The 26056-nt window shown below is 48.6% G+C and overlaps 1 protein-coding gene across 1 annotated transcript in view; it reads left to right on the top strand.

The window, feature by feature from the left end:
- Window positions 1-26056, top strand: part of dock3 (dedicator of cytokinesis 3) — a 1472428-nt gene that overhangs the window by 1425930 nt on the left and 20442 nt on the right. The window contains exon 51 of the mRNA XM_078543841.1: window positions 16106-16193. Within this exon, the coding sequence (XP_078399967.1) occupies window positions 16106-16193 (88 nt within the window). The remainder of the gene's footprint in view (window positions 1-16105; window positions 16194-26056) is intronic.

The following is a 26056-nucleotide window of genomic DNA, read 5'->3' as shown; positions in this document are numbered from 1 at the left end:
CTCTCGCCCAACTGGATGGATGGCTGCTGGGTGACAAGGGCTATCCATTGAAGAGATGGCTCATGACGCCTCTCCGCCACCCAAGAACGAGGCAGAGAAGCGTTACTAATATGAGTCATGCCTCCTCATGGGCGGTGGTAGAGAGGACCATCAGTCTTCTCAAGATGCACTTCTGATGCTTGGACCATTCAGTGGGAGCACTACAATACCCCCCAGAGCGGGTGTCACTGATCGTGGTTGCATGCTGCGCTCTGCACAATCTGGCACTGGCAAGGGGGGACCCACTGGAGGAAGGGGATCTTGACGCAGCTGCATAGGCCACAGATGATGAGTCCAGTAGTGAGTCCGAAGGTGAGCACCGTGAGGAGAACGCTGAGGGCGTGGAGCCAGACCTCGGTCACCTCCAGGGAGGCAGGGACACCAGGGGCACCTTGATCCACGCTCCTGCAGCTAGGCTACCGAAGATCAGCTTCAGATGCATGCCAGGGCTGCTGCCTCCATCCCGGATGTCTGAAAGGACCCTTTCATTTGAACACAAAGAACACTCAGTGCCTATGCAATAAAGTTCAGAGCCACGCATGTCCAGCATTACGTACTGGCGTTCTCCACACCAATAAAATAAAAAGGTGAAGCATACATAGGCCAAAAACAAAATTTATCTCATTGTGACAATTCCAAACTATTGACATAAACACTTCTGGTCTTCAATCCGAGACCAGTATAGATAAAGTAAACAGAAATTAACATAAAATCATCTGTGACCTATCCCTTTGTGCTCATGGTGCCTTTAACTTATGTATGCAAGTACTATGTACAGGTGCTCCCCACTCGCTGACACCGGCATTGGAGACAGCCTGCTGACTGTGCTGTCTTGTTGGCCTTGATGAGCTTGGCGGTCGTTCTCTAGCCCGTGGAGCCTGTGCTGGCCCCGCCTAAGAGGGTGCGGACAGTGCCACGCCTGGCATCTCCCCAGTTGCCGTAGTCTCATCAGATGCCACGGTCACTGGCGGTAGAGCAGAGGAGCTGCTGCCGTCATCCAGAGGGCCCTGAGAGGAGCCTGCAGAGACGACAGGCAGCTTGTGCGCCAGCATGAGGTCGCTCTGGACTTCCTGCACACCTTTGATGGATGAGCACCTAGCTGGGATACTGGATGTCTCATTGATCTCCCACACTGACACTGACCACCTGAGGTCAGTGCCTGTGTGAGGGCTTGCAGGTCCGAGCGCAACCCCAGGAACCCCTCATTCTGTCCCTGAAGCTGCCTCTCCATGAGAGTCGCCACTCTCTCAATGGAGGAGACAGTGCGCATGCCCACGACAGTCAACACAGTGCTCACGCTCCTCATGGACTCCTCCATCAAGGAGACCATGCCACGCACACCCTCATGTATCTCCGCCAAATCCTCCCGCACACCCCGCTGGACATCCAGCATCTGCTGCCTAATGGACGACTCCAGAGGCTCATCATCAGTCTTCGACTGAACACTCTCTGCCTCTGCCTACACCTCAAGCGACTGTGAAGTGCCCTCACTAATGTACACCTAGATACTAGCCGCCGAACTAATGCCCACCGAGGTGCTGGTATCTGTGCTGGTACCTGCTTCACAGACCGGGTGTGACGCAGGTGAAAATGATGCCCAGTGGTCCTCCGGTGTCAGGGGTGGTCCTTCAGGGTCAGCAGATTGGATGCCTGCTGGTGAACCTAAAAGGGAGAAGAAGGAATTGTCATTAGTTAAAGTCATCACACTATCACTGTGCATGCCAGGCACCCTGGTGTTACAATGCAGATCAGCATCATGGTGCCATCGTCTTTCAATGATCAATGGGGATTCCAGGTTCGAGGCTCACATCAGTGAAGAGACTACTCTAGAATGGTTCTACAAAATGAAAGTCTCACCTCTATGCACTGCATTCTTAGCTTCATCTGGCATCTCCACCTCTCCACGCCCGGTTGCATGGAGAGCGTGCTAGCTCTCAAGCGCCAGGGCATCCTGCTTTGGTGGGCCTCTGCCTATACATGCCCTCTTGGCTGGTTACGTCTTGTCTTCTTCTGTAAGGACAGAGGAGCATTGATTAGTCCACTCTCTACCTGCAGCAACATTGCAGCCAGGGCAACCCCAGCTGAGGAGCACCTGGCCGGGCACATCTGAGTCCTGGCCCTCGAGCCGCAAGGCACTCAGTCCAAGCAGCCAGGGCTCACCCCCTTGGCCAGCTCCAGCGTGTTTGACTCGAGCACCCCTGAGGTCCACAGCGGGACGGCCAGACCTTAACACTTCTGCACACTGACCCATGCCAACACGGTACTCACTTCATGAGCGCAGCAGGTCATTGAAGCACTTACCGCACTGGACCCAGGTGCGCCGCACCACGTCGTGGCTGCTCATCTAGGCTGCCACCTCCTCCCATGCTGTCTTGGTGAGGTGCGTTGGCCTCCTCCTTCCATCTCTGGGGACAAGGGTGCCCCCCCTGGCAGCCACCACCTCCAGGAGGACAGCAAGGCACTGATCAGAAAAGTAGGGGGGCCAAGTGCCCACCTGACCTGCCCTGCCACCTGGTTTTGTAGCTGCACTCGAGTTCATCGTTAGAACGGCAGACAGAAGCTTCCCTGGCAGCCTTTTGGGGGCTGCCAAGGCTGTTTTTAAACCAGCCACCGGGTCACCATTGTACCCAGCGGCCGACAGGCCCCCGCCCCAGCTCGGCCCTTCCCGGCCAGTGCGGAGCCGCATGTCACACAGTGCAGTCCTTATTTGGCCCGCCAGTGTGAAATTGCAATTGGGGCCCGATCATGGGCAGCTGTCAGATTCGCAGCCGCTCCCGGGCCCACCCGCCGTGCCCACTCGACGAGGGGAAAATCCTGCCCGAGGGGTCTTGACACGGTGGATGTGGAGAGGATGTTTCCTCTTGTGGGAGAATCTAGAACTAGGGGTCACTGTTTAAAAATAAGGGGTCGCTCATTTAAGACAGAGATGAGAAATTTTTTCTCTCAGAGGGCAGTGAGCCTTTAGAACTTTCTTCCTCAAAAGGTTGTGGAAACAAAGTCTTTGAATATTTTTAAGGCAGAGCTGGATAGATTCTTGTTTAACAAGGGGGTGAAAAGTTATCAGGGGTAGGCAGGAATGTGGGGTTGAGGTTACAATCAGATCAGCCATGATCTTATTGAATGGCGGAACAGGCCTGAGGGGCCCAGTGGCCTACTCCTGCTCTTAATTCATATGTCTGTTAGTAATAATTTGGTGAAAACGAGTGTGCCAAAACCAGAGGTGACAGTGCAATTCGGCAGGTACTTGGTGACAGCCATCTTGGAGGGGCAGAGGACAGGGCATTTAGAGTTTGTTAGCGAATTAATGAAGGAGCTAAAGGAGCATCTTGTTGATACACAGAGGGCTTTGGTAGGATTATTGGAGATATAGTGGATTGGCCAATGAGTAAGTGATTGGAGGTGGCCTTATTTATTTTTATTCATTCACAGGATGTGGGCTTCACTGGCTGGGCCAGCATTTATTGCCCATCCCTAGTTGCCCTTGAGAAGGTGGTGGTGAGCTGCATTCTTGAACTGCTGCAGTCCATGTGGTGTAGGTACACCCACAGTGATGTTAGGATGGAAGTTCCAGGATTTTGACCCAGTGACAGTGAAGGAACGGCAATATATTTCCAAGTCAGGATGGTGAATGACTTGGAGGGGAATTTCCAGATAGTGGTGTTCCAATCTATATGCTGCCCTTGTCCTTCTAGATGGTAGTGGTCGTGGGTTTGGAAGGTATTGACAAAGGAGCCTTGGTGAATTCCTGCAGTGCAGCTTGTAGATGGTACACACTACTGCTACTGTGCGTCAGTGATGGAGGTAGTGAATGTTTGTGGATGGGTTACCAACCAAGCGGGCTGCTTTGTCCTGGATTGTATCCAGCTTCTTGAGTGTTGTGGGAGCTGCACTCATCCAGGCAAGTGGGGAGTATTCCATCACACTCCTGACTTGTGCCTTGTAGATGGTGGACAGGCTTTGGGGAGTCAGGAGGTGAGTTACTCGTCGCACAATTCCTAGCCTCAACTGCCAGTTCAAGGGACATCACCATTCACTCGCTCACACACACACTTTCATTGTCCTCATCCCCTCCATGGGACCACTCATCACCCACATATGCTAGGCATGCTTATCATCTGGCCTGGCAGGCGTCTTGCCTCTCCATCTGTATTCATGCAGGACAAGCTGGCACACAACAACAGGGAGAGTTCGCAGACTGGTGGAGGAATGCCTGAAATCAAGGTTCTCACAGACTTCGAAAATAGAGTCATCCAGCTGGCTGGTGAAGATCTGGACCATTTCTGTGCTGATGGTGAGGTCAGTATTGCTCTACCAAGTGAGGATCCAGCAGTGCAGCATCCATCAGACAAATATGCTGTGAGTGATGCGTCCTGTTTCACAGGCCACTGCTATGCACTATTTATCTCTCCTTGCTTTCACAGACACATCTGGGAAACAGTCAACGCAGTCCATGACCCACAGCCTCCAATCAAGCCCCAAAGACACATCGGAAGAAGATTCTGAAGGTACCCTCATTGAAAACCCGTCACAGCACTCACCCACACCCTCCACCAGCGCAAAGACTCAAACCTCGGTGGGACCTAGTTCTAGAGTAGCCTTGGGATCACAATCTGGTGAGCACATCACACTGTCTGATCCACAGCAGGCTGCAGCAGGGACTTCCCAGGTTTCCCAGGCATTCTGAAGACTGCTGAAGACCAAAAATATGCCAAGTCTGAGTCAGATGACAAGCATCTGGACTCGGTCATGTCTCAGTTGCTGGTGCTGCAAAGGCAAGCTCAGGAACATCAGGAAGGGATGTCCGCTGCACTACTCAGATTGCAAAACACGATGGAGGAGTCCATCCGCCTTCTGCCTGAGGTGATAGCGCCGGCATGCCAACACTGAGGTCAACACAGGTACGATGGCGGCCGCCATGGAGACCTTGGTTCAGGACATCGGTTCTACACTGCTGCACGCGATGAGCTCCATCACTGATGCCATAGTTCGCCTCCAGCTGTGTTAACGTGAGAGGGGTACGGAACAGCTCGATCTCACTCCAGCTTCCCCTTCTCCTCAGGAAGTCAGCCAGGTGCACTCGGGCATTCATTGGAGGAGGATCAGCACGCGCGCACCCCTGGGCCATCCACCCAGGTGACTCCGGGAGTGCCAGCCCATCCAAATCCCCTCTTGCTGTGACCCCAGCAGCTCCAGCCCCACAGGCTGAGGAGGTTGCCACTGCCACACACCTGGACCCCTGAAAGCAGGCCAGGGCCCTCCACATCTGGGCCCTCCAGAGGACACCCATCAAGGTCATCACAGGCAGGGCTTAGCAGTCAGTAGGCTGCCTCCACCTCCACTGTGATGTCAGGGGAGCACCAAGACATAGTGGCAGGGTTAGGAAAGATAAGATGTAATTAATTGCACAGCCTGGGCACAGGTGCTAATCCCTTGTATATAATGTTCACTATTGTATATAAACTCCCAAGAATGTCTCCCTGCCTATGGCTCCTTGTTCTGATGAGCAGTGTTCATGTCACTCAGATGTGAAACCTTGGTTCTTGCACAAGATAAAGGCAGGTGTCTCAGTCCAGGGCCTCTTCCCTGTAGTTTTGTGCAGCCTTCAGACTAAAGTGGTGGTCCGGCCTCACGCTCCCTAGACATATTAGTGATGCCCGCACCTCAATGGTGCTTGTTATTGCTGCCAGAATGTAGTGGGCAGGCATCACAGAGTTTCGTCATTCTCTCTGTGTGCTCTCAGCAGCTTTAAGGTGGGGCTGGACACCATCTTGTCAGCATCTGTGACCAGTGACGCTGTGCTCCTGAAAGGCTCAGATGCTGAAGGCTGATAAAGGATCAGATGCATTTAAAGTTTCAGGGCTGCAGAACATGACCCTGATCACAAAGCACATTCACGAAGACTATGTGAAGATCTATAGAGTGTCCTCACTGCATGTCGTCATCATCCTCTTGGAATCGAGTGACTCTTAGGGACTCCGCTATGTCTCCATGACAGGAGCTTTATCACAGGGGGTATTGCACTGCGATCAGCCAGACTGGAGTCAAATGTTCACAGATGCAATGTGAGCATCCGTAGTGTCTCCTCACTGCATGTCGTCATCATCCTTCACGAATCTGTGCAGACCTACAGGATGCATTTGTGATGGTCGCACACCAGCTGAACATTCAGTGAGTGGAAGCCCTTGTGGTTGACATAATTGATCGCTTGTTGCCACGGAGATCTATCCCAAGCACGCCTCCCTCATCTGGCCAGTGCGATGGCCTCATCGCTGTCATCCCCGCCTTCGAGGACCTCCTCGCACTCATCCCTGTCAACGTCCTCCTCATCGGATCAGATGTCCAGATCCTTTGTCTCCTCTTCAGCCAGATTCTCACCCTGTCGCAGCACCAGATTGTAAAGGGCGCACCGGGCAACGATGATGCATGACACCCTCTGTGGACTATGTTGCAAGGCTCCACCAGACCAGTCAAGGCACCGGAACCTCATTTTCAGCATCCCAATAATTTGCTCCACCAAAGTGCGAGTTGCAGCACAAGCCATGTTGTACCTTCATTCTGCTGCAGTCTGAGGCCGTCGCATGGGTGTCATCAGCCACCTCCTCTGCAGGTAGCTCTTGTCCCCAATGAGTAATCCCTGCAGCCTCTCTGGACCCTGGAAAATGTCAGGGATCTGAGACCTACTGAGAATGTAGGAGTCGTGGACACTCCCTGGGAACCATGTGCAGACCTGCAGGATGCGTTTGTAGTGGTCGCACACCAGCTGCACATTCAGCAAGTGGAAGCCCTTGCAGTTGACATAGTTGACTGCTTGTTGCCACAGAGATCTGAGTGCCACATGAGTGCAGTTGATGGCATCCTGCACCTGTGGGAAACCTGAGGTCTGAGCAAATCTCAGCATTCTTGCATCCTAGCTTTCCTGGTCCCAGGCAAAATGCTCATAGTTGTGTGCCTTCTTCTCTGCGTTCTGTAAGCCATGAGGCATACAACTAGGTCACCAGGCTCCATGCTCCTGTTGTACTCCTCCTGCATGATGAAAGAGAGAGACTTGTGAGTTAGCTTGGATGTTCTAAGAACCTCTCTTGGTTACGTCTGAAGGCCCCTTAAGCATCTAGTCTATATTCAAGTAGGAGTAAGGGTAAAATAAAAGCAAGAGTCCATATTCTATTTAATTAAGATATGCCTGGGGAGCTCAGTCCCATGATTTGCACATTCTACACTATGTGGGAAATCCTAGATGCTCCTGGTGGTCTGGATGACCATGTGTGCAGGAGGTGCCTCCAACTGGAGCAACTCAAGCTCTGGACTTTGGAGTTTGAGCAGTAGCTGGGGGCGCTATGGTGCATTCATGAGGCTAAGAGGTTCGTGGATTGCACATTTCAGGACGTGGTCACCCCGCAGCTTAAGGAAGTGCAAGCAGAGAGGGAATGGGTGATTGCCAGACAGAAGATGAGGACCTGGCAGGTAGTGAGAGAATCCCCCAAGTGCTTCTCTCTCACAAACTATTTTTCGGCCTTGGAAAATGGTGAGAATGACAATTCCTCTATGGAGGCCAACCAGAGCCAAGACCATGGCACTGTGGCTGGTCCAGCTACTCAGGGGAAGAGGGAGAAGTGTGGAAGGGCAATAGTGGTAGGGGATTCATTAGTGAGGGAAATAGACAGGTGCTTTTGTGGCCGTAGAAGTGACTCCAGGATGGTATGTTGCTTCCCAGGTGCCAGGGTCAAGGATGTCATGGAATGGCTGCAGGGCTTTCTGAAGGGGGATGGTGAATAGCCAGAGGTCGTGGTCCATGTTGGGACCAATGACATAGGAAGAAAGAGAAATCAGGTCCTGCAAGCAGACTTTAGAAAGTTAGGTAAGAAATTGAAAAGCAGAACTTCAAAGGTAGTAATCTCCGGATTACTCCCGGTGCCAAGCAGTATAGGAACAGAAGGATAGAGCAGATAAATGTGTGGCTGGAGAGATGGTGCAGGAGGGAGGGCTTTAGATTCCTGGGGGTTTGGGACCATTTCTGAGGGAGGTGGGACCTGTGCAAATTGGACAGGTTACATCTGAACAGGAACGGGATCAACATCCTCACTGGGAGGTTTGCTAATGCTGTTGGGGCAGGTTTAAACTAAATTGGCAGGGGGATGGGATCCTGAAAAGTAGTTCAGAGAGGAGAGAAGCTGAGATGGAATTAGAAGTTAAAATGCTAGTAAGTGAGTCTGGAAGGCAAAGGAAACATAGGCTAGATAAGAAAGAAGTGAGTTTAGCAAGGAAAAATGGAATATATTTTAATGCAAAGAGCCTGAGGAATAAGACAGATGAGCTGAAGGCACAGATAGGCATGCGGGAGTATGATATCATAGCTATGACCGAGACTTGGTTAAAAGAAGGGCAGGATTGGCAGCTCAACATTTCTGGTTATTGGGTATTCAGACGAGATAGAGAGGGGAATAGAAGAGAGTGGCTGTCCCAATATTGATCAAGGAATCAATTATAGCAGTCAGGAGGGATAATATCTTGGAAGGATCATCAAATGAGGCCATATGGGTAGAAGTAAAAAACACAAAAAAGGGGCAAACATGCTGTTGGGTGTGTACTCTCGGCCCCCAAACACTCAGGGAGAGATAAAGGATCAAATATGTAATCTAATGTCAGAGAAGTATAAGAATAATAAGGCAGTACTAGTAGGGGATTTTAATTACCCAAATATTAACTGGGATAGTTTTAGTGTGCAAGGTAGGTGGGGAGCAAAATTCTTAAGTTGCATCCAGGAGAACTTTTTTAGCCAGTATGTGGAAAGCCAACAAGCAAGGGGACAGTTCTGGACCGAATATTCAGAAATGAGCCCGGGCAGGCAGAAGGCGAATCAGTAGGGGAGCATTTTGGAGATAGTGACCATAACTCAGTTAGATTTAGGATAGTCATGGAAAAGGATAATGTTGGGCCAGGAATGAAAGTTCTGAACTGGGGAAAGGCTAATTTTACTAAGGTGAGATACGATTTGGCCCAAGTGGACTAGGAGCAGCTACTTGCAGATAAAACTGTGTCAGAGCAGTGGAAGGCATTCAAGGAGGAAATAGCAAGAGTACAGGACAAATATGTTCCCGTAAAAATAAAGTGGGGGACCAAGTCCGGAGAACCCTGGATGTCAAAGGACATAAAGGTTAAGATTAAGAAAAAAAGAGAAGCTTATGACAGATACCGAGGGCTCAATACGGCATAGTCCCTAGAGGAGTATAAAAAGGGCAGAGGGGAGCTTAAAAAGGAAATTTGGAAAGCTAAGAGAGTGCATGAAAAAGCACTGGTGGGTAGAATAAAGGAAAACCCAAAGGGGTTTTTTTTTAACATATAAAGAGCAAGAAAATAACTAGGGAAAGAGTAGGGCCAACTAGGGATCATAGAGGTAATCTGTGTGTGGACCTGGAAGACGCGGGTACAGTCCTCAATGAATACTTTGTGTCGGTCTTCACAATGCAATAGGACGATGCAGGTATAGACACCAGGGTGGAGGACTGTGAAATATTAGAGGAAATTAACATAGAGAGAGAGGAGGTACTTTAGGGTTTAGCAGCCTTAAAAGTGCATAAATCCACAAGCCAGGATGATATGTATCCCAGGCTGTTGAGGGAGGCAAGGGAAGAGATTTCAGCGGCCCTGGCAGTAATTTTCAAATCCTTTCTGGCCACAGGCAAGGTGCCAGAGGACTGGAGGATTGCTAATGTTGTCCCATTATTAAAAAAGGGAGGAAGGGATAGACCAAGAAATTACAGGCCAGTCAGTCTAACCTCGGTGGTGGGGAAGTTACTAGAAAGAATTCTGAGGGACAGAATATATCTGCACTTGGAGAGACACGGATTAATCAGGGATAGTCAGCATGGATTTGTTAAGGGAAGATCGTGTTTGACAAATTTCATCGAATTTTTTGAGGAGGTAACCACGAGTTGATTGATGAGGGTAATGCATTTGATGTAGTCTACATGGACTTTAGCAAGGCTTTTGATAAGGTTCCTCATGGCAGACTGGTCAAGAAAGTAAGAGCCCATGGGATCCAAGGCAAAGTGGCATGTCAGATCTAAAAGAGGCAGGAAGCAGAGGGTGCTGATACAGGGATGTTTCTGTGACTGGAAGTCTGTTTCCAGTGGGGTTCTGCAGGGCTCGGTGCTGGGGCCCTTGCTGTTTGTGGTGTACACAAATGATTTGGACTTAAATATAAGGGGTATGATCAAGAAATTCACAGATGACACGAAAATTGGTAGGGTGGTAAATAGTGAGGAGGCTAGCCATAAACTGCAGGAGGATATCAATGGACTGGTCAGGTGGGCAGAACAGTGGCAAATGGAATTCAATCCGGAAAAGTGTGAGGTAATGCACTTGGGGAGGGCTAACAAGACAAGGGATTACACTATGAATGGTAGGACCCTGGAAAGTACTGAAGATCAGAGGGACCTTGGTGTGCTTATCCACAGATCCCTGAAGGTAGCAAGGCAACTAGATAAGGTGGTTAAGAAGGCATATGGGATACTTGCCTTTATTAGCCAAGGTGTAGAATACAAGAGCAGGGAGGTTATGCTGGAACTGTATAAAACACTGGTTAGACCACAACTGGAGTGCTGCGTGCAGTTCTGGGCACCACATTATAGGAAGGATGTGATTGCACTGGAGAGGGTGCTGAGGAGATTTACCAGGATGCTGGAGGGTCTGAGCTATTAAGAAAGATTGGATAGGCTGGGGTTGTTTTCCTTGGAGCAGTGAAGGTTGAGAGGGGACCTGATAGAGGTGTATAAGATTATGAGGGGCATAGATAGGGTGGATAGGAAGGCACTTTTTCCATTAGTAGAGGGGTCAATAACCAGGGGGCATTGATTTAAGGTAAGAGGTAGAAGGCTAAGAGGGGAGTTGAGGAAAAACTTTTTCATCCAGAGGGTGGTAGGAGTCTGGAACTCACTGCATGAAAGGGTGGTTGAGTCAGAAACTCTCATAACATTTAAGAAGTATTAAGATATTCACATGCGTTGCCATAGCCTCCAGGGTTATGAGCCAAGTGCTGGAAAATGGGATTAGTGCAATCAGATCTTTGTTGACTGGCGTGGACACAATGGGCTGAATGGCCTCCTTCTGTGCTGTAAACATCTATGAGTCTATCCCAGAGACTGGCCACCCCTTGGATATCCAGAGTCTAGTGCACTGCATGGCTGCGTGAGACTCCACCCAACTCCGTCCCACTCCACCTGACCGATTGGCAGCAGATTCGCCCACTGTACTACCCGCTGTGCTCCCAGCTCAGGCACAGGTATTCTCCTAACACACACTGCAAGGCTGCACTGTTAGCTTGAACCATTGGGGAGACTGGTCCAAACCTGAATGATGACATTGCGAGGGGCTGTGAGCGCCTTCACCGGTGACTGCTCCATGGTCAGCTTTAGCAAGGAGATTGTACAACTTTCCCAGTCGTCCAGTTGTTCAGCAGTTTACTAAAACGGTCATTAGTTTACAGTCTGTGCCCGGGGTGAAAAGCTCTGGAGCACTTGGTGGCACTTTCATGCCTCTGTGTTGCATGAGTGGGCAGATAAGCTAGAGGCCCAACTCCACGCATGTCAATGTGGCTGCATCTGTACCGCCTCAGCTGCGGAGGAATGGTCACTTTATACAAGATATTCCTAATGCATGGCCATTTCCCTACCCCCAACCCCGCACGTGCTTGTGTACTACCATCAACCACAGTGCAGCCCTTGTCCCACCACCCCCCCCCAGCTCACCTCAACCGTAGTGCAGCCCTTGCCCTGGCACTGCACTGTCAGCCGGGGAAAAGCGACTTGCCTGTGCCCTCGCATGAATGCAAGGCGTCTCAGCCTTCAAGTCCAACAGGCAACCCTCGCAAGCTCTGTGCAACGTTACTGTGCACTCGCCTCCAACTTCCCTCCAAAGTGCAGCTTGCCAGGTGTACGCCTTATTTATGCTGTTGTGAAACGCGTCGGCATGCAATCACGCTGACGTGCTCAGATAATCCAGCGTAGGGAGATGATTCCGGGCAAGCTGGGCTTATAACAATATGCAGATGTATTACAATGAAGATCCCAACGTCCAACAGCATGAAACCGATTTTTGGCCTTCTTGCCATTTTGTCCGCTCACGCCGCCATACACACCCGCTGCCAACGGGCATAGAACAAAGAACAAAGAAAAGTACAGCACAGCAACAGGCTCTTTGGCCCTCCAAGCCTGCGCCGATCATATTGCCTGTCAAACTAAAACATTTTGCACTTCCGGGGTCCGTATCCCTCTATTCCCAACCTATTCATGTATTTGTCAAGCTGCCTCTTAAACACCACTATCATACCTGCTTCCACCACCTCCTCTGGCAGCGAATTCCAGACACTCACTACCCTCTGCGTAAAAAACTTGCCCCGCACATCTCCTCTAAAGTTTTCTCCTCTCACCTTAAATCTATGTCCCCTAGTAATTGACTCTTCCACCCTAGGAAAAAGCTTCTGACTATCTACTCTGTCCATGCCACTCATAATTTTGTAAACTTCTATCAAGTCGCCCCTCAATCTCCGTCGCTCTAGTGAGAACAATCCGAGTTTCTCCAACCTCTCCTCATAGCTAATAACCTCCAGACCAGGCAGCATCCTGGTAAACCTCCTCTGTGCCCTAAACAAAAACAAAATTACCTGGAAAAACTCAGCAGGTCTGGCAGCATCGGCGGAGAAGAAAAGAGTTGACGTTTCGCGTCCTCATGACCCTTCAGCAGAACTGAGTGAAGTTAGGAGAGGGATGAAATATAAGCTGGTTTAAGGTTTGGGCGGTGGGGGCGGGGCGGGGGGAGGGGAGGGGTAGAGAAGTTGGGGGGGGATGGATCTCAGATGGATGGCCCATCTCCCGCGCATCCGCCCTCACGCCTTCTCCTCCCTCCCAGAAACATGATAGGGTCCCCCTTGTCCTCACTTATCACCCCACCAGCCTCCGCATTCAAAGGATCATCCTCTGCCATTTCCGCCAACTCCAGCATGATGCCACCACCAAACACATCTTCCCTTCACCCCCCCCGGTGGCATTCCGTAGGGATCATTCCCTCCGGGACACCCTGGTCCACTCCTCCATCACCCCCTACTCCTCAACCCCCACCTATGGCACCTCCCCATGCCCACGCAGAAGATGCAACACCTGCCCCTTCACTTCCTCTCTCCTCACCGTCCAAGGGCCCAAACACTCCTTTCAAGTGAAGCAGCATTTCACTTGCATTTCCTCTAACTTAGTCTACTGCATTCATTGCTCCCAATGCGGTCTCCTCTACATTGGTGAGACCAAACGCAAACTGGGCGACCGCTTTGCAGAACACCTGCGGTCTGTCCGCAAGAAAGACCCAAACCTCCCTGTCGCTTGCCATTTTAACACTCCACCCTGCTCTCTTGCCCACATGTCTGTCCTTGGCTTGCTGCATTGTTCCAGTGAAGCCCAATGCAAACTGGAGGAACAGCACCTCATCTTCCGACTAGGCACTTTACAGCCTTCTGGGCTGAATATTGAATTCAACAACTTTAGATCTTAAACTCCCTCCCCCATCCCCACCCCCATTTCTGTTTCTTCCCCCTCCCTTTTGTTTTTTTCCAATAATTTATATAGATTTTTCTTTTCCCACCGATTTCCATTATTTTTAAATCTATAACTATAATACCCTGTCAGTCTTTCCACCCCACCCCCACTAGAGCTGTACTTTGAGTGTCCTGCCATCCATCCTTAATTAGCACATTCTCTTAGATAATATCACCACCTTTCACACCTCCCTGTTCCTTTGTCTGTAACATCTTTTGATCATCTGTATCACTGCTTGCTTGTCCCTACAACCACCCCCCCCGCAACTTCTCTCCCCCCCACCCCTCCCCGACCTTAAACCAGCTTATATTTCACCCCTCTCCTAACTTCACTCAGTTCTGCTGAAGGGTCATGAGGACTCGAAACGTCAACTCTTTTCTTCTCCGCCGATGCTGCCAGACCTGCTGAGTTTTTCCAGGTAATTTTGTTTTTGTTTTGGATTTCCAGCATCCGCAGTAGTTTTTTGTTTTTATTTTTTTTCTCCTCTGCACCCTCTCCAACGCCTCCATATCCTTCTGGTAATGTGGCAACCAGAATTGCACGCAATATTCCAAGTGTGGCCTAACCAAGGTTCTATACAGCTGCAGCATGACTTCCCAGCTTTAATACTCAATACCCCTGCCGATGAAGGCAAGCATGCCATATGCCTTCCTGACTACCTTATCCACCTGCGTTGCCACTTTCAGTGACCTGTGGACCTGTACGCCCAGATCCCTCTGCCCGTCGATGCACTTAAGGGTTCTGCCATTTACTGTATAATTCCTACCTGTATTAGACCTTCCAAAATGCACTACCTCGCATTTGTCCGGATTAAACTCCATCTGCCATTTCTCCGCCCAAGTCTCTAACCGATCTATATCCCGTTGTATCCTTTGACAATCCTCTTCACTGTCTACAACTCCTCCAACCTTAGTGTCGTCTGCAAACTTACTAATTAGTCCAGTTACATTTTCCTCCAAATAATTTACGTATACTACAAACAGCAACGGTCCCAGCACTGATCCCTGCGGAACACCACTAGTCACAGCTCTCCATTCAGAAAAGCACCCTTCCACTGCTACACTCTGTCTTCTATGACCAAGCCAATTCTGTATCCATCTTGCCAGCTCACCTCTGATCCCGTGCCACTTTACCTTCTGCACCAGTCTGCCATAAGGGACCTTGTCAAAGGCCTTACTGAAATCTATGTAGATACCGTCCCCTGCCCTTCCACCGTCGATTATCTTTGTCACTTCCTTGAAAAACTCGATCAAGTTAGTGAGACACGACCTCCCCTTCACAAAACCATGCTGCCTCTCACTAATATACCCATTTGCTTCCAAATGGTAGTAAATCCTGTCACGAAGAATCTTCTCCAATAATTTCCCTACCACTGACGTAAGGCTCACCAGCCTGTAATTTCCTGGATTATCCCTGCTATCCTTCTTAAACAATAGAACAACATTGGCCATTCTCCAGTCCTCTGGGACCTCACCCGTAGCCAGTGAGGATACAAAGATTTCCGTCAAGGCCCCAGCAATCTCCTCCCTTGCCTCCCTCAGTACTCTGGGGTAGATCCCATCTGGCCCTGGGGACTTATCCACCTTAATATTCTTCAAGATGCCTAAAAAGCATGAAAAATTCTGCTCAGAGTTAACATTTTAAGTCCAATATGACTCTTCTTCAGTATGAAGTCATATTGAACTCGAAACATTAACTCTGTTTCTCTTTTCACAGATGCTGCCAAACTACTGAGTTTTTCCAGCATTTCTGTTTTATTTCAGATTTCCAGCATCTGCAGTATTTTGCTTTTATCATAGCCATGGATATGGGAAGGGTGTTTTATGTGGAGTGATTGAGTGAGGACAGGAGGCTAAAAAAGTCAGAGGTGAGGGGACTTAGGAGGTTTAAATGTAGGCTGAAGTCACCCGAACAATTACAGGTCTGATAAAATTTCTGAAACATACACGCCTTCACACATTGCTGTGAGATAACCTTGTCCCGAGATAGCTTTGGTACCCAGGGCAACATTGTTTATCTTCACCAGCATTAACATACAGCTGCCTGATCACACTGCATGAAAATCATTCGTTTTTGGCTGTCCGACCTTGTTTGGTGTTTGACAAAAGGCGATTGGGATGTTACTTCAGAATGCTCAGTGTTCAGCCCATCCACTATCACAAGGTCGGGAAGCTACACCACTGACCTGTACAGGTGGGCTTAATGTTCAGCCACCTACTGCTGGTCAAATGGTGGCCGTAAGCATTGTTCACAGTGCTGTTCTAACGTTGCTGCACCTCAGCTCCACTTACCATAGAGCACTGCCACTGACGTTCGATCTGCCCTTGATAACAGCATCTTCAGGTAAAATTACCAAAAGAGAGTTTACATGAATGGAAGTGAAGATTCTGTTCCCTGTTCACTGTGGCGTACAGTACTCTGTCTCTTGTAGTCAACTCTGTGATATGCCAACTTGTGCTCATGTTGATGGTTCATTCTCATTACAGCCTACTAGTTTCCAGCGGGCCCTGATTCAACAGGTGGTCGGACCCTGCAAGCCGTGCAGTGATCCCAACCTCTCTGTCGCTGAAAAGGGTAAGGATCCACTTAACCATTAAAGTTCAGTAGGACAAAGAGATAATTAATTTCTTCTGTTGGGTCATACAGAACCACGTGTCCCATCAGCTAACAATGACAAATTCTTTTAAAATTAAGTGAATGGGGAGGGATCTGGTTGCTGCATAGACTTTCACTAGTCACCTGAATCCTAGAATTATGTAAAGCTCCAAATAGAATGCTCTAACATGAAATGTCTTTGGAAATCTAACTCAGTTTGTAGTTGACATGGTCACATGGCACAAAACTAACCCTGATTTGGCACTAAACAAACAATGATTCTCTCCTGGGCCATAGGATGCCTGATTTAGGAAATTAAAACATGTTAAATGTAATGGAAAGCACTTTTGAAGTTGTGGCAGAGTAAAGGGAGCTGTACAGAAATCCATACTACACCTGTGAGGAGGAGCTTTACTCCATATCTAACTCATGCTGTACCTGCCCTGGGAGTGTTTGATGGGACAGTGTAAAGGGAGCTTTATTCTTTATGTAATCCCATGCTGTACCTGTCCTGGTGTGTTTGATGGGACAGTGTAGAGGGAGCTTTACTCTGTGTCTAACCCCATGCTGTACCTGTCCTGGTGTGTTTGATGGGACAGCGTAGAGGAAGCTTTACTCTGTATCTAACCCCGTGCTGTATTTGAAACAAAAACAAAAATACCTGGAAAATCAGGTCTGACAGCAACTGTGGAGAGGAATACGGTTAACATTTTGAGTCCGTATGACTCTTCAACAGAACTAAGGAAAAATAGAAAAGAGGTGAAATATAAACTGGTTTAAGGGGGGCGGGTGGGACAGGTAGAGCTGGATAGAGGCCAGTGATAGGTGGAGATTGCCAAAAGATGTCATAGACAAAAGGACAAAGAGGTGTTGACGGTGGTGATATTAGCTAAGAAATGTGCTAATGGTGACATTAAGAGTAGAAAGCAGGACGAGCAAGGGACAGATAGCCCTAGTGGGGGTGGGGTGGGGTGGGGGGAAGGGATCGAAATAGGCTAAAAGGTAGAGATAAAACAATCGATGGAAATACATTTAAAAATAATGGAAATAGGTGGGAAAAGAAAAATCTATATAAATTATTGGAAAAAGGGGATCGGAAAGGGAGTGGGATGGAGGAGAGAGTTCATGATCTAAAGTTGTTGAACTCAACATTCAGTCCGGAAGGCTGTAAAGTGCCTAGTCGGAAGATGAGGTGCTGTTCCTCCAGTTGAACTTCACTGGAACATTGCAGCAGGCCAAGGACGGACATGTGGGCATGAGAGCAGGGTGGTGTGTTGAAATGGCAAGCGACAGGGAGGTCTGGGTCATGCTTGCGGACAGACTGAAGGTGTTCCGCAAAGCGGTCACCCAGTCTGCATTTTGTCTCTCCAATGTAGAGGAAACCCCGTTGGGAGCAGCGAATGCATTAGACTAAATTGTGGGAAGTGCAAGTGAAATGCTGCTTCACTTGAAAGGAGTGTTTGGGCCCTTGGACGGTGAGGAGGGGGGAAGTAAAGGGGCAGGTGTTGCACCTTCGGTTGCATGGGAAGGTGCCGTGGGAGGGGGTTGAGGCGTAGGGGGTGATGGAGGAGTGGACCAGGGTGTCCCGGAGGGAACGATCCCTGTGGAATGCCGCCGGGGGGGGTGAAGGGAAGATGTGTTTGGTGGTGGCATCATGCTGGAGTTGGCAGAAACGGCGGAGGATGATCCTTTGAATGCGGAGGCTGGTGGGGTGATAAGTGAGGACAAGGGGGACCCTATCATGGTTCTGGGAGGGAAAGGAAGGTGTGAGGGCGGATTCGCAGGAGATGGGCCGGACACGGTTGAGGGCTCTGTCTACCACCGTAGGTGGAAAACCTCGGTTAAGGAAGAAGGAAGACATGTCAGAGGAACTGTTTTTGAAAGTGGCATCATCAGAACAGATGCGACGGAGACGAAGGAACTGAGAGAATGGGATGGAGTCCTTACAGGAAGCGGGGTGTGAGGAGCTGCAGTCAAGGTAGCTGTGGGAGTCGGTAGGCTTGTAATTAATATTGGTGGACAGTCAATCACCATAAATTGAGACAGAGAGGTCAAGGAAGGGAAGGGAAGTGTCAGAGATGAACCATGTGAAAATGATGGAGGGGTGGAAATTGGAAGCAAAATTAATAAATTTTTCCATGTCCAGACGAGAGCATGGAGCAGCACCGAAGCAGTCATCGATGTACCGGAGAAAGTGTTGTGGGAGGGGGCTGGAGTAGGACTGGAACAAGGAATGTTCCACATACCCCATAAAGAGACAAGCATAACTGGGGCCCATGCGGATACCCATAGCCACACCTTTTATTTGGAGGAAGTGAGAGGAGTTTAAGGAGAAATTGTTCAGCCCCAGTTATGCTAGTCTCTTTATGGGGTATGTGGAACATTCCTTGTTCCAGTCCTACTCCGGCCCCCTCCCAATACTCTTCCTCCGGTACATCAATGACTGCTTCGGTGCTGCTTCATGCCCTCGTCTGGACCTGGAAAAATTTATTAATTTTGCTTCCAATTTCCACCCCTCCATCATTTTCATATGGTTCATCTCTGACATTTCCCTTCCCTTCCTTGACCTCTCTGTCTCAATTTCTGGTGATAGACTATCCACCAATATTCATTACAAGCCAACCGACTCCCACATCTACCTTGACTGCAGCTCCTCACACCCTGCTTCCTGCAAGGACTCCATCCCATTCTCTCAGTTCCTTCGCCTCCGTTGCATTTGTTCTGATGATGCCACTTTCAAAAACAGTTCCTCTGACATGTCTTCCTTCTTCCTTAACCAAGGTTTTCCACCCACTGTGGTCGACAGGGCCCTCAACCATGTCCGGCCCATCTCCCGTGCATCCGCCCTCACACCTTCCTCTCCCTCCCAGAACCATGATAGGGTCCCCCTTGTCCTCACTTATCACTCCGCATTCAAAGGATCATCCTCTGCTATTTCTGCCAACTCCAGCATGATGCCACCACCAAACACATCTTCCCTTCACCCCCCCAGAGGCATTCCGCAGGGATCGTTCCCTCCGGGACACCCTGGTCCACTCCTCCATCACCCTCTACACCTCAACCCCCTCCCATGGCACCTTCCCATGCAACCGCAGAAGGTGCAACACCTGCCCCTTTTCTTCCCCCCTCCTCACCGTCCAAGAGCCCAAACACTCCTTTCAAGTGAAGCAGCATTTCACTTGCACTTCTCTCAATTTAGTCTACTGCATTCGCTGCTCCCAATGTGGTTTCCTCCACATTGGAGAGACCAAACGCAGACTGGGTGACCGCTTTGCGGAACACCTTCGGTCTGTCCGCAAGCATGACCCAGACCTCCCTGTCGCTTGCCATTTCAACACACCACCCTGCTCTTATGCCCACATGTCTGTCCTTGGCCTGCTGCAATGTTGCAGTGAAGCTCAACGCATACTGGAGGAACAGCATCTCATCTTCCGACTAGGCACTTTACAGCCTTCCGGACTGAATATTGAGTTCAACAATTTTAGATCATGAACTGTCCTCCATCCCCACCCCCTTTCTGATCCCCCTTTTTTCCAATAATTTATATAGATTTTTCTTTTCCCACCTATTTCCATTATTTTTAAATGTATTTCCATCGATTGTTTTATCTCTACCTTTTAGCCTATTTCAATCCCTTCCCCCCACTCTACCCTCACTAGGGCTATCTGTCCCTTGCTCATCCTGCTTTCTACCCTTAATGTCACATTTCTTAGCTAATATCACCACCGTCAACACCTCTTTGTCCTTTTGTCTATGAAATCTTTTGGTTATCTCCACCTATCACTGGCCCTCTATCCAACTCTACCTGTCCCACTCCCCTTTAAACCAGCTTATATTTCACCTCTTTTCTATTTTTCCTTAGTTCTGTTGAAGAGTCATATGGACTCGAAACGTTAACTGTGTTCCTCTCCACAGATGCTGTCAGACCTGCTGAGTTTTTCCAGGTTTTTTTGTTTTTGTTTCGGATTTCGGATTTCCAGCATCCCCAGTTTTTTGCTTTTACTCGTGCTGTATCTGTCCTGGTGTGTTTGATGGGACAATGTAGAACAGGCTTGTCCAACATTTTCGTATGTGGGGGCCACATTTCAATTTTTCTCACACTTGTGGGGGGAGCGGGGGTGCAATGAGCACATTTTGGAAAGATAAGGTTTGACACAACATTAAACATGAATTTCAAAAAAAAGCTGATGTATGAAAAGAAGCAACTTGCTGAGCAAAAAAAATGTCACATCGATAAATTGACAATTAAAAAAATAAGTAATAAATAAAGACGGCCAGTAGAGTGTGAAAGGATGAGAGTGTGTGTGTGTCCAGCTCACTCCCAGTTTCAGAGTGCTCACTCACTCACACTCACCCACAGTGAGAGTGGATGAAAGTACCTGTTGATGTGTGGGTGTGAGGGTGAATGAGAACCCTGAAACTGGGAGTGAGCTAGACACACACCCTCTGCTCCCTCTCACCCCTTCCCTCTCTCTCTCTCTCTCTCACACACACTCACCCCACACACATGCACCCTTCACACACGCACACGCACGCACGCACATACACACACGCACGCACGCATGCACATACACACACATGCGCACACACACGCACACACACACGCTCCTCACACTCACTCAGCCACCCTCATACATACTCACGCACCCTCACATTTACTCATCTCCTCAGCCACACTCTCACTCACTCACTCGCTCTCACACTCACTCACTCATCCTCACTAAATCGGCTGGTTCGGGGTGGGGAGGGAAGAGAGACCTGGAATGAGGTCTGAGGCCTAGCAGCGCCCAAACATGTGTGCCCAGCTAGGGGAGTGCCGAGAACCAGGGAATGCGGGGAGAACTGGGGGAACTCAGCCAGAGCCGAGCCAGAGCACCAGGAGCAGAGCGCAAACAGCCGGAGCTGGGCCAGAGCACCAAGAGCGGTGGGAAAGCAGCAGGAGACACCGGAAAGTGTGATAAGCAGAGGCCCTGTGTGCTCCAGAATCTCTCCATCTTCACATGCTCGCAGTTGCTGGCGTTTGCTGCTCCTCCAATGACAGCCTATTTCTCTCCCATCTTTCATCTCCCATCAAACCCTGGAGAGAAACAGACTGTCATTGGAGGAGCAGTCCCCTGCAGAAATCTTCAAACTTACTGAACTGTCTTGCCAGCATTTTCAACACTCACTCCACTGGCCACATAGAGGGGCTTTGCATTGCAGCCTGCGGGTTGAATAAGCCTGGTGTAGAGGGAGCGTTACTCTGTATCTTGCTTGTGCTGTATGGAATTGGGCATGTTTGTGCTGATGCTGGGTGCCTAAGGTGGGACCACATGAGGTGGCAGTGTGAACCGATGCACATAGGTGTGTGAGAAAGACATCTGCTGGGTCACTTTGGGACTTTGATTCATTTGCCTATCCTGGCAGATTTGACCTGATTAGGGAGATGGGTTACAGAGGCCAGATGTCTCTCTGCAGAGGTAAAAGAAAATCAGACATAATGCGCTGAGCCTAGTAATGTTGGCATGCCTGTATAGTTGTGTCTCTGACTAAGCAAGCCCCAAAATAAGATAATGATACACACATGAATGAAGTGAAAACAAAAATACCCTTGCCACCATGTGCTCTCATAAATTCTTAAGTTTTCTTCTCTTACCACTACATCTTGGTGTGATTTCCGGCATCAGCAGCTGATGTGAAGGCAGGCTGCTGATTGTGGTGCCCCTTTGCCTGTGATGATTTTGGTGGGCACTTTCTGGAGATCTGGGGTCTTGAGGGCATCCACCCACTGTGGTTGTCCTGCACAGATGCAGAGGCAACCTCCTTGACCATGCCTACTGAAAGCAGTAGGGGTAAATGGCAGAGGGGATGAGGAGAGGTCATTCACCCTAAGAATGCCCTGAGAAGAAGCCCTAGGGGCTGCTGGCACGTGCTTTTCTCCATCTGGTTGTGTAATGGTACCTCCCTGTCTCCCTGAGGAGAAAGGGCACTTGAAGTGAGGTCCAGGTGCCTTGTCCCACTCTCTCCTAGCCACTGCTATATTGAGCCCATGGCTAGAGTGACAGAATGTAGGGCAGAGCGAATATGGATCGATTGGTCAACCTGACTTTCCTTGGCGGTTGCCAACCTCTCCATGGAAGAAACTATGCGTTCATCTGCCTGAGACATGGTAGAACTCATGGTGTGAATGTATTCATTCATAGTCTCCGCAAAGTTGCACATAACACCTGGCATCTCTGCCCTATGTTCCCTTAACCTCCAGCAGGCTTGTTGTGGCCATGAGCAGAGACCCGTCATCAGCATGGCGCTCAGTGGGGCCTGTTCACCAACAGCCCTCTGAATGTCTGGGGCCTCACCTGTCACAGCCTCCCTCAGCAAATGGGATGTGTCTGTACTGTGCTCACAAGAATCTGGCACTAATTCAAAATGCAACCCCCCTGTGACCCAGGCCAATGGAGGGTGCGGGAGAGACAGCTGATGGTGCATCCTCTGGATCACTGATCTCATTGTGCCCAGAGGTCGAGTCTTCAGTCTCCTGGAGTGGCTGAGCACTCATTAGGGCGGCACCAGGTTGGATCCATTCTCAGCCTGATACCTTGCCACTCCAGCTGCCCTGTTCTCCTGCAATCTGGAGGGCTTCTTTCTGAGCAGTAGTGAGGGCCTTGAGATTGGGCACCTCACTGCCCGCCTTCATCCTTTCCTTCTGGTTATAGGTCAGCTTGTCCTGAAGGAGAAAGTGGAGATTTAGTGACTTGACAAATGCCAACTGACCCCCTTGTCTGCACACATCCCCATCACATCCACTGACCTGTCATGCATTCATTTGTATCCAATCGCTCACTGAAGCCAAATTGTCACAAACTTTGACCTCAACTGCCATGCGATCCTGACGTTGATCTGCCTAGCTTAGCTGCATACTCGCACAAATGTATAGCTGATGCCCACATCAGAGACAATCCCATGCCAATGTGCCACATACTCAGGCAGAATGGAGGAGGTCATTGTCCCTCTTCCTGCGCTAGGCCCAGGATCTTTGGCGGATAACATGGTGGCTAACCTACTCTGCGATCTCTGTCCAGGCCGACTTGGTCAGGTGGGAGAGTCTCCTGTTGCCATCGCTCCAAAAGAACACTTCCTGCTGTTTCCTAATGGCCTGGAGGAGAATCTGCAGGGAGGCATCACTGAACCGTGGGGCCAGTCTCCGTCTTGGCTCTGACATCTCCAAAGTAACATATAAAGGGTTTGGATGTGATGGAGGGGTTTCCCAGGACAATAAAGATTAATAAGGGGAGGGGAGTGATGGAGGGAGAAGTTTGAGGGGGCTGAGGGTGACAAAGGGGTGCACAGAATAAATGGCTCAGATTTCTAACAAAAAGGAGATGGACAAGAAAGTTGCGGCCTTGAAGCAGATGCTCCCTGCTCATCCAGGCAGTTCTTTTAAAGCCCACCTGGACCGACTGAACTGTCACCTGGCAGCAAGATCCTCCAATGAAAACCTACCCCTGCCACATAATTGTACGTATTTCATGTGCCCGCAGCAGCCCTTTAAATTTTCAAATGACTCACGTGGGCACCGGCTCCCAGCACAAAAGCAGAAATGGCACCCACTTCCAGTTCCGCTGACGGGAAGAGTGCATCACAGATTAAATTCTGCCCAAAGAGTTGAAAGAGTGATTCCTGTTTCCTAAACTGATTTCAGTTTCCTTGAAGTACTAGAAATATTTTTTATTTAGATGCTCTTTTCTACAGTGATGATTTAAAGAAATTCACCAAAATAAACTGCACATTCACTAGGAGCCTTCAACAAAAGGATGGAACCAAATTTGTAATGAATTGAGGCTGGGTGCTGACCGATGTTCGAGTCAAAGGAATAGTCAGACCTATTTCAGCCCAGCCTATATTGGAAGGTGCAAGAGTCCACTAATGGTTGGGAGCAGCAGAGAGCAAGCAGAGCAGTGATAGGCCTGAGATGCAAGAAAAAGGCCCTCTGTTACCTCATGTGGCCACTTGGTTTGTTCAGCTCTTTCATCATGAACAATAGGACTGATTACTGCATTTGTTAAAACCTCTCCAAAATACACAAAGTAAGTTCAGACATTCTTTTCTTTCAGCCAGTAATAAAAACAAACTTATAGAAACAGCAACAGGAGCAGGGCATTGAACTATTGAGCCTGCTCCAATTATTTATGAGAAATAGAAGCTGTATATTTTAAATGCCAATTCCCCACCCTTACTCTCTATCTCTTAATACTCTTTTTCCAATGAAATCTCTGTCTCCTATTTAAACACCTCCATTGATTCTGCACATATGGCTTCCTGGGAAGTGCGTTCCACATTCTCAGTCTTGCATGTGAAGAATTTTTTCTTGGCTTTGAGTTTTACAAGCCTAGCTCAAACTCCTAAGCTGATGTCCCTTTGTTCTGGATTCCCCAACAAGAGGGAGCAGTTGACTCCTGTCTCCTTATCAGCTCCCTTCATTCCTTCAAACACCTTGATTAGATCGCCCTTTAGCCTTCTCTTTTCCAAGCATTATATAATACAAGTTTCTCCAGTCTTTCACGATAGCTCAATCCTTTCAACCCAGGTATCATGATGGTGAATTGTCACTGAACTTCTCCCAAGGTCAGTGTATCCCTTTTAAGACATGGCATTCAAAACTGAACACAATATTGACTAGCACTCTGTATAACTACAGTGGTATCTTGGTCTTATCTTCTGTCCTTTTTATATTAATCTCATTTCAACTTTTATCAGCTTACTAATTTCTAATCACTGTAAATACAAAAATTAGGGTTGTTTGAATAATTGTTAAAACCTTATATAAGAAACAAACCTGATTTGGAGACAATCATAATCTAACACTTTCTGTAGGAGTGGAATGCAAAATCTAACCTGTGAGTTGTTATGATATTAGACTAAATCAAGCATGTATGCAATGTGGGTTTGGTAAGCCCACAGTCCTACCTGCAAATGACCAAAACATGCTGGCCATATCTGATGTAGTGTAAAATTACTTGTATATCTTTTTCATAGCCCTAACATGTATTTTAGTTATTGTTCTTCAACATATCTTACAAGGGCAACATTGCTTTTGCCAATGTAAGATGCAATGCTTTCCTCATATAAGGAGATCTGCCTAGACTCAAAATCACAAAATACTTAGTGAGAAAAGCCATTCAGCCCAACATGCTGCTTTTATTTGAACAAGCCTATAATTCCCCACATCTCTGCACCTAACTTTTTTAACTGATTCCAAAGATGCTGTCCTGGAATCCATTCCAAGTATTAATCATTCTATCCAAAGAAGAGCCTCCTGAAAAGAGTCCTAAAGTTACTGTTTACTAGTTTGAACCTCTTGTCAGCATTTCAACCCCCTCACCCCACCACCCTTACATAATTCCTCTAGAGAGTTTTTCCATTCTATTCCAGTTTCTTTCCATTGCCGGTGTTTATCCTGAATCCTCCACAGCTTTGAGTTTAACTAAAAGCTTTTCATGTGGAACTTTGTCAAAAGTCTTTTGAAAGTCAACGTACATGACATCACTGGGATTCCCACAGTCCACTTGGATTGTCACCATTCATGGAGTTATGCAACCCAACTAGTATTTTGTTTAGATCATCCTGTAATTTCTGAGTTACCTCCTTCTGATTCCATTGCCTCTCCTATTTTGGTATCATCTGCAAATTTGACCTATCTGTTGTGTTCTGCCCTTCTGCTATTTTTTTATCTAGATCCTGGATCTTCCAAATATTGAGTGTTGTTTACTCGGTTAATATTTTACAAGAGTAACAAATGTTTACCCCTGATAATTAATGCCACTATTTTTATTTGGAACTGATGTAAGACTAATAGGCCTGCATCT

Source organism: Cetorhinus maximus, chromosome 6 (genome assembly GCF_964194155.1).
Source record: "Cetorhinus maximus chromosome 6, sCetMax3.hap1.1, whole genome shotgun sequence".
Lineage (NCBI taxonomy): Eukaryota > Metazoa > Chordata > Chondrichthyes > Lamniformes > Cetorhinidae > Cetorhinus > Cetorhinus maximus.
Note: the sequence above shows the minus strand (reverse complement) of the source record. Positions and strands in the feature narration are given on the sequence as shown.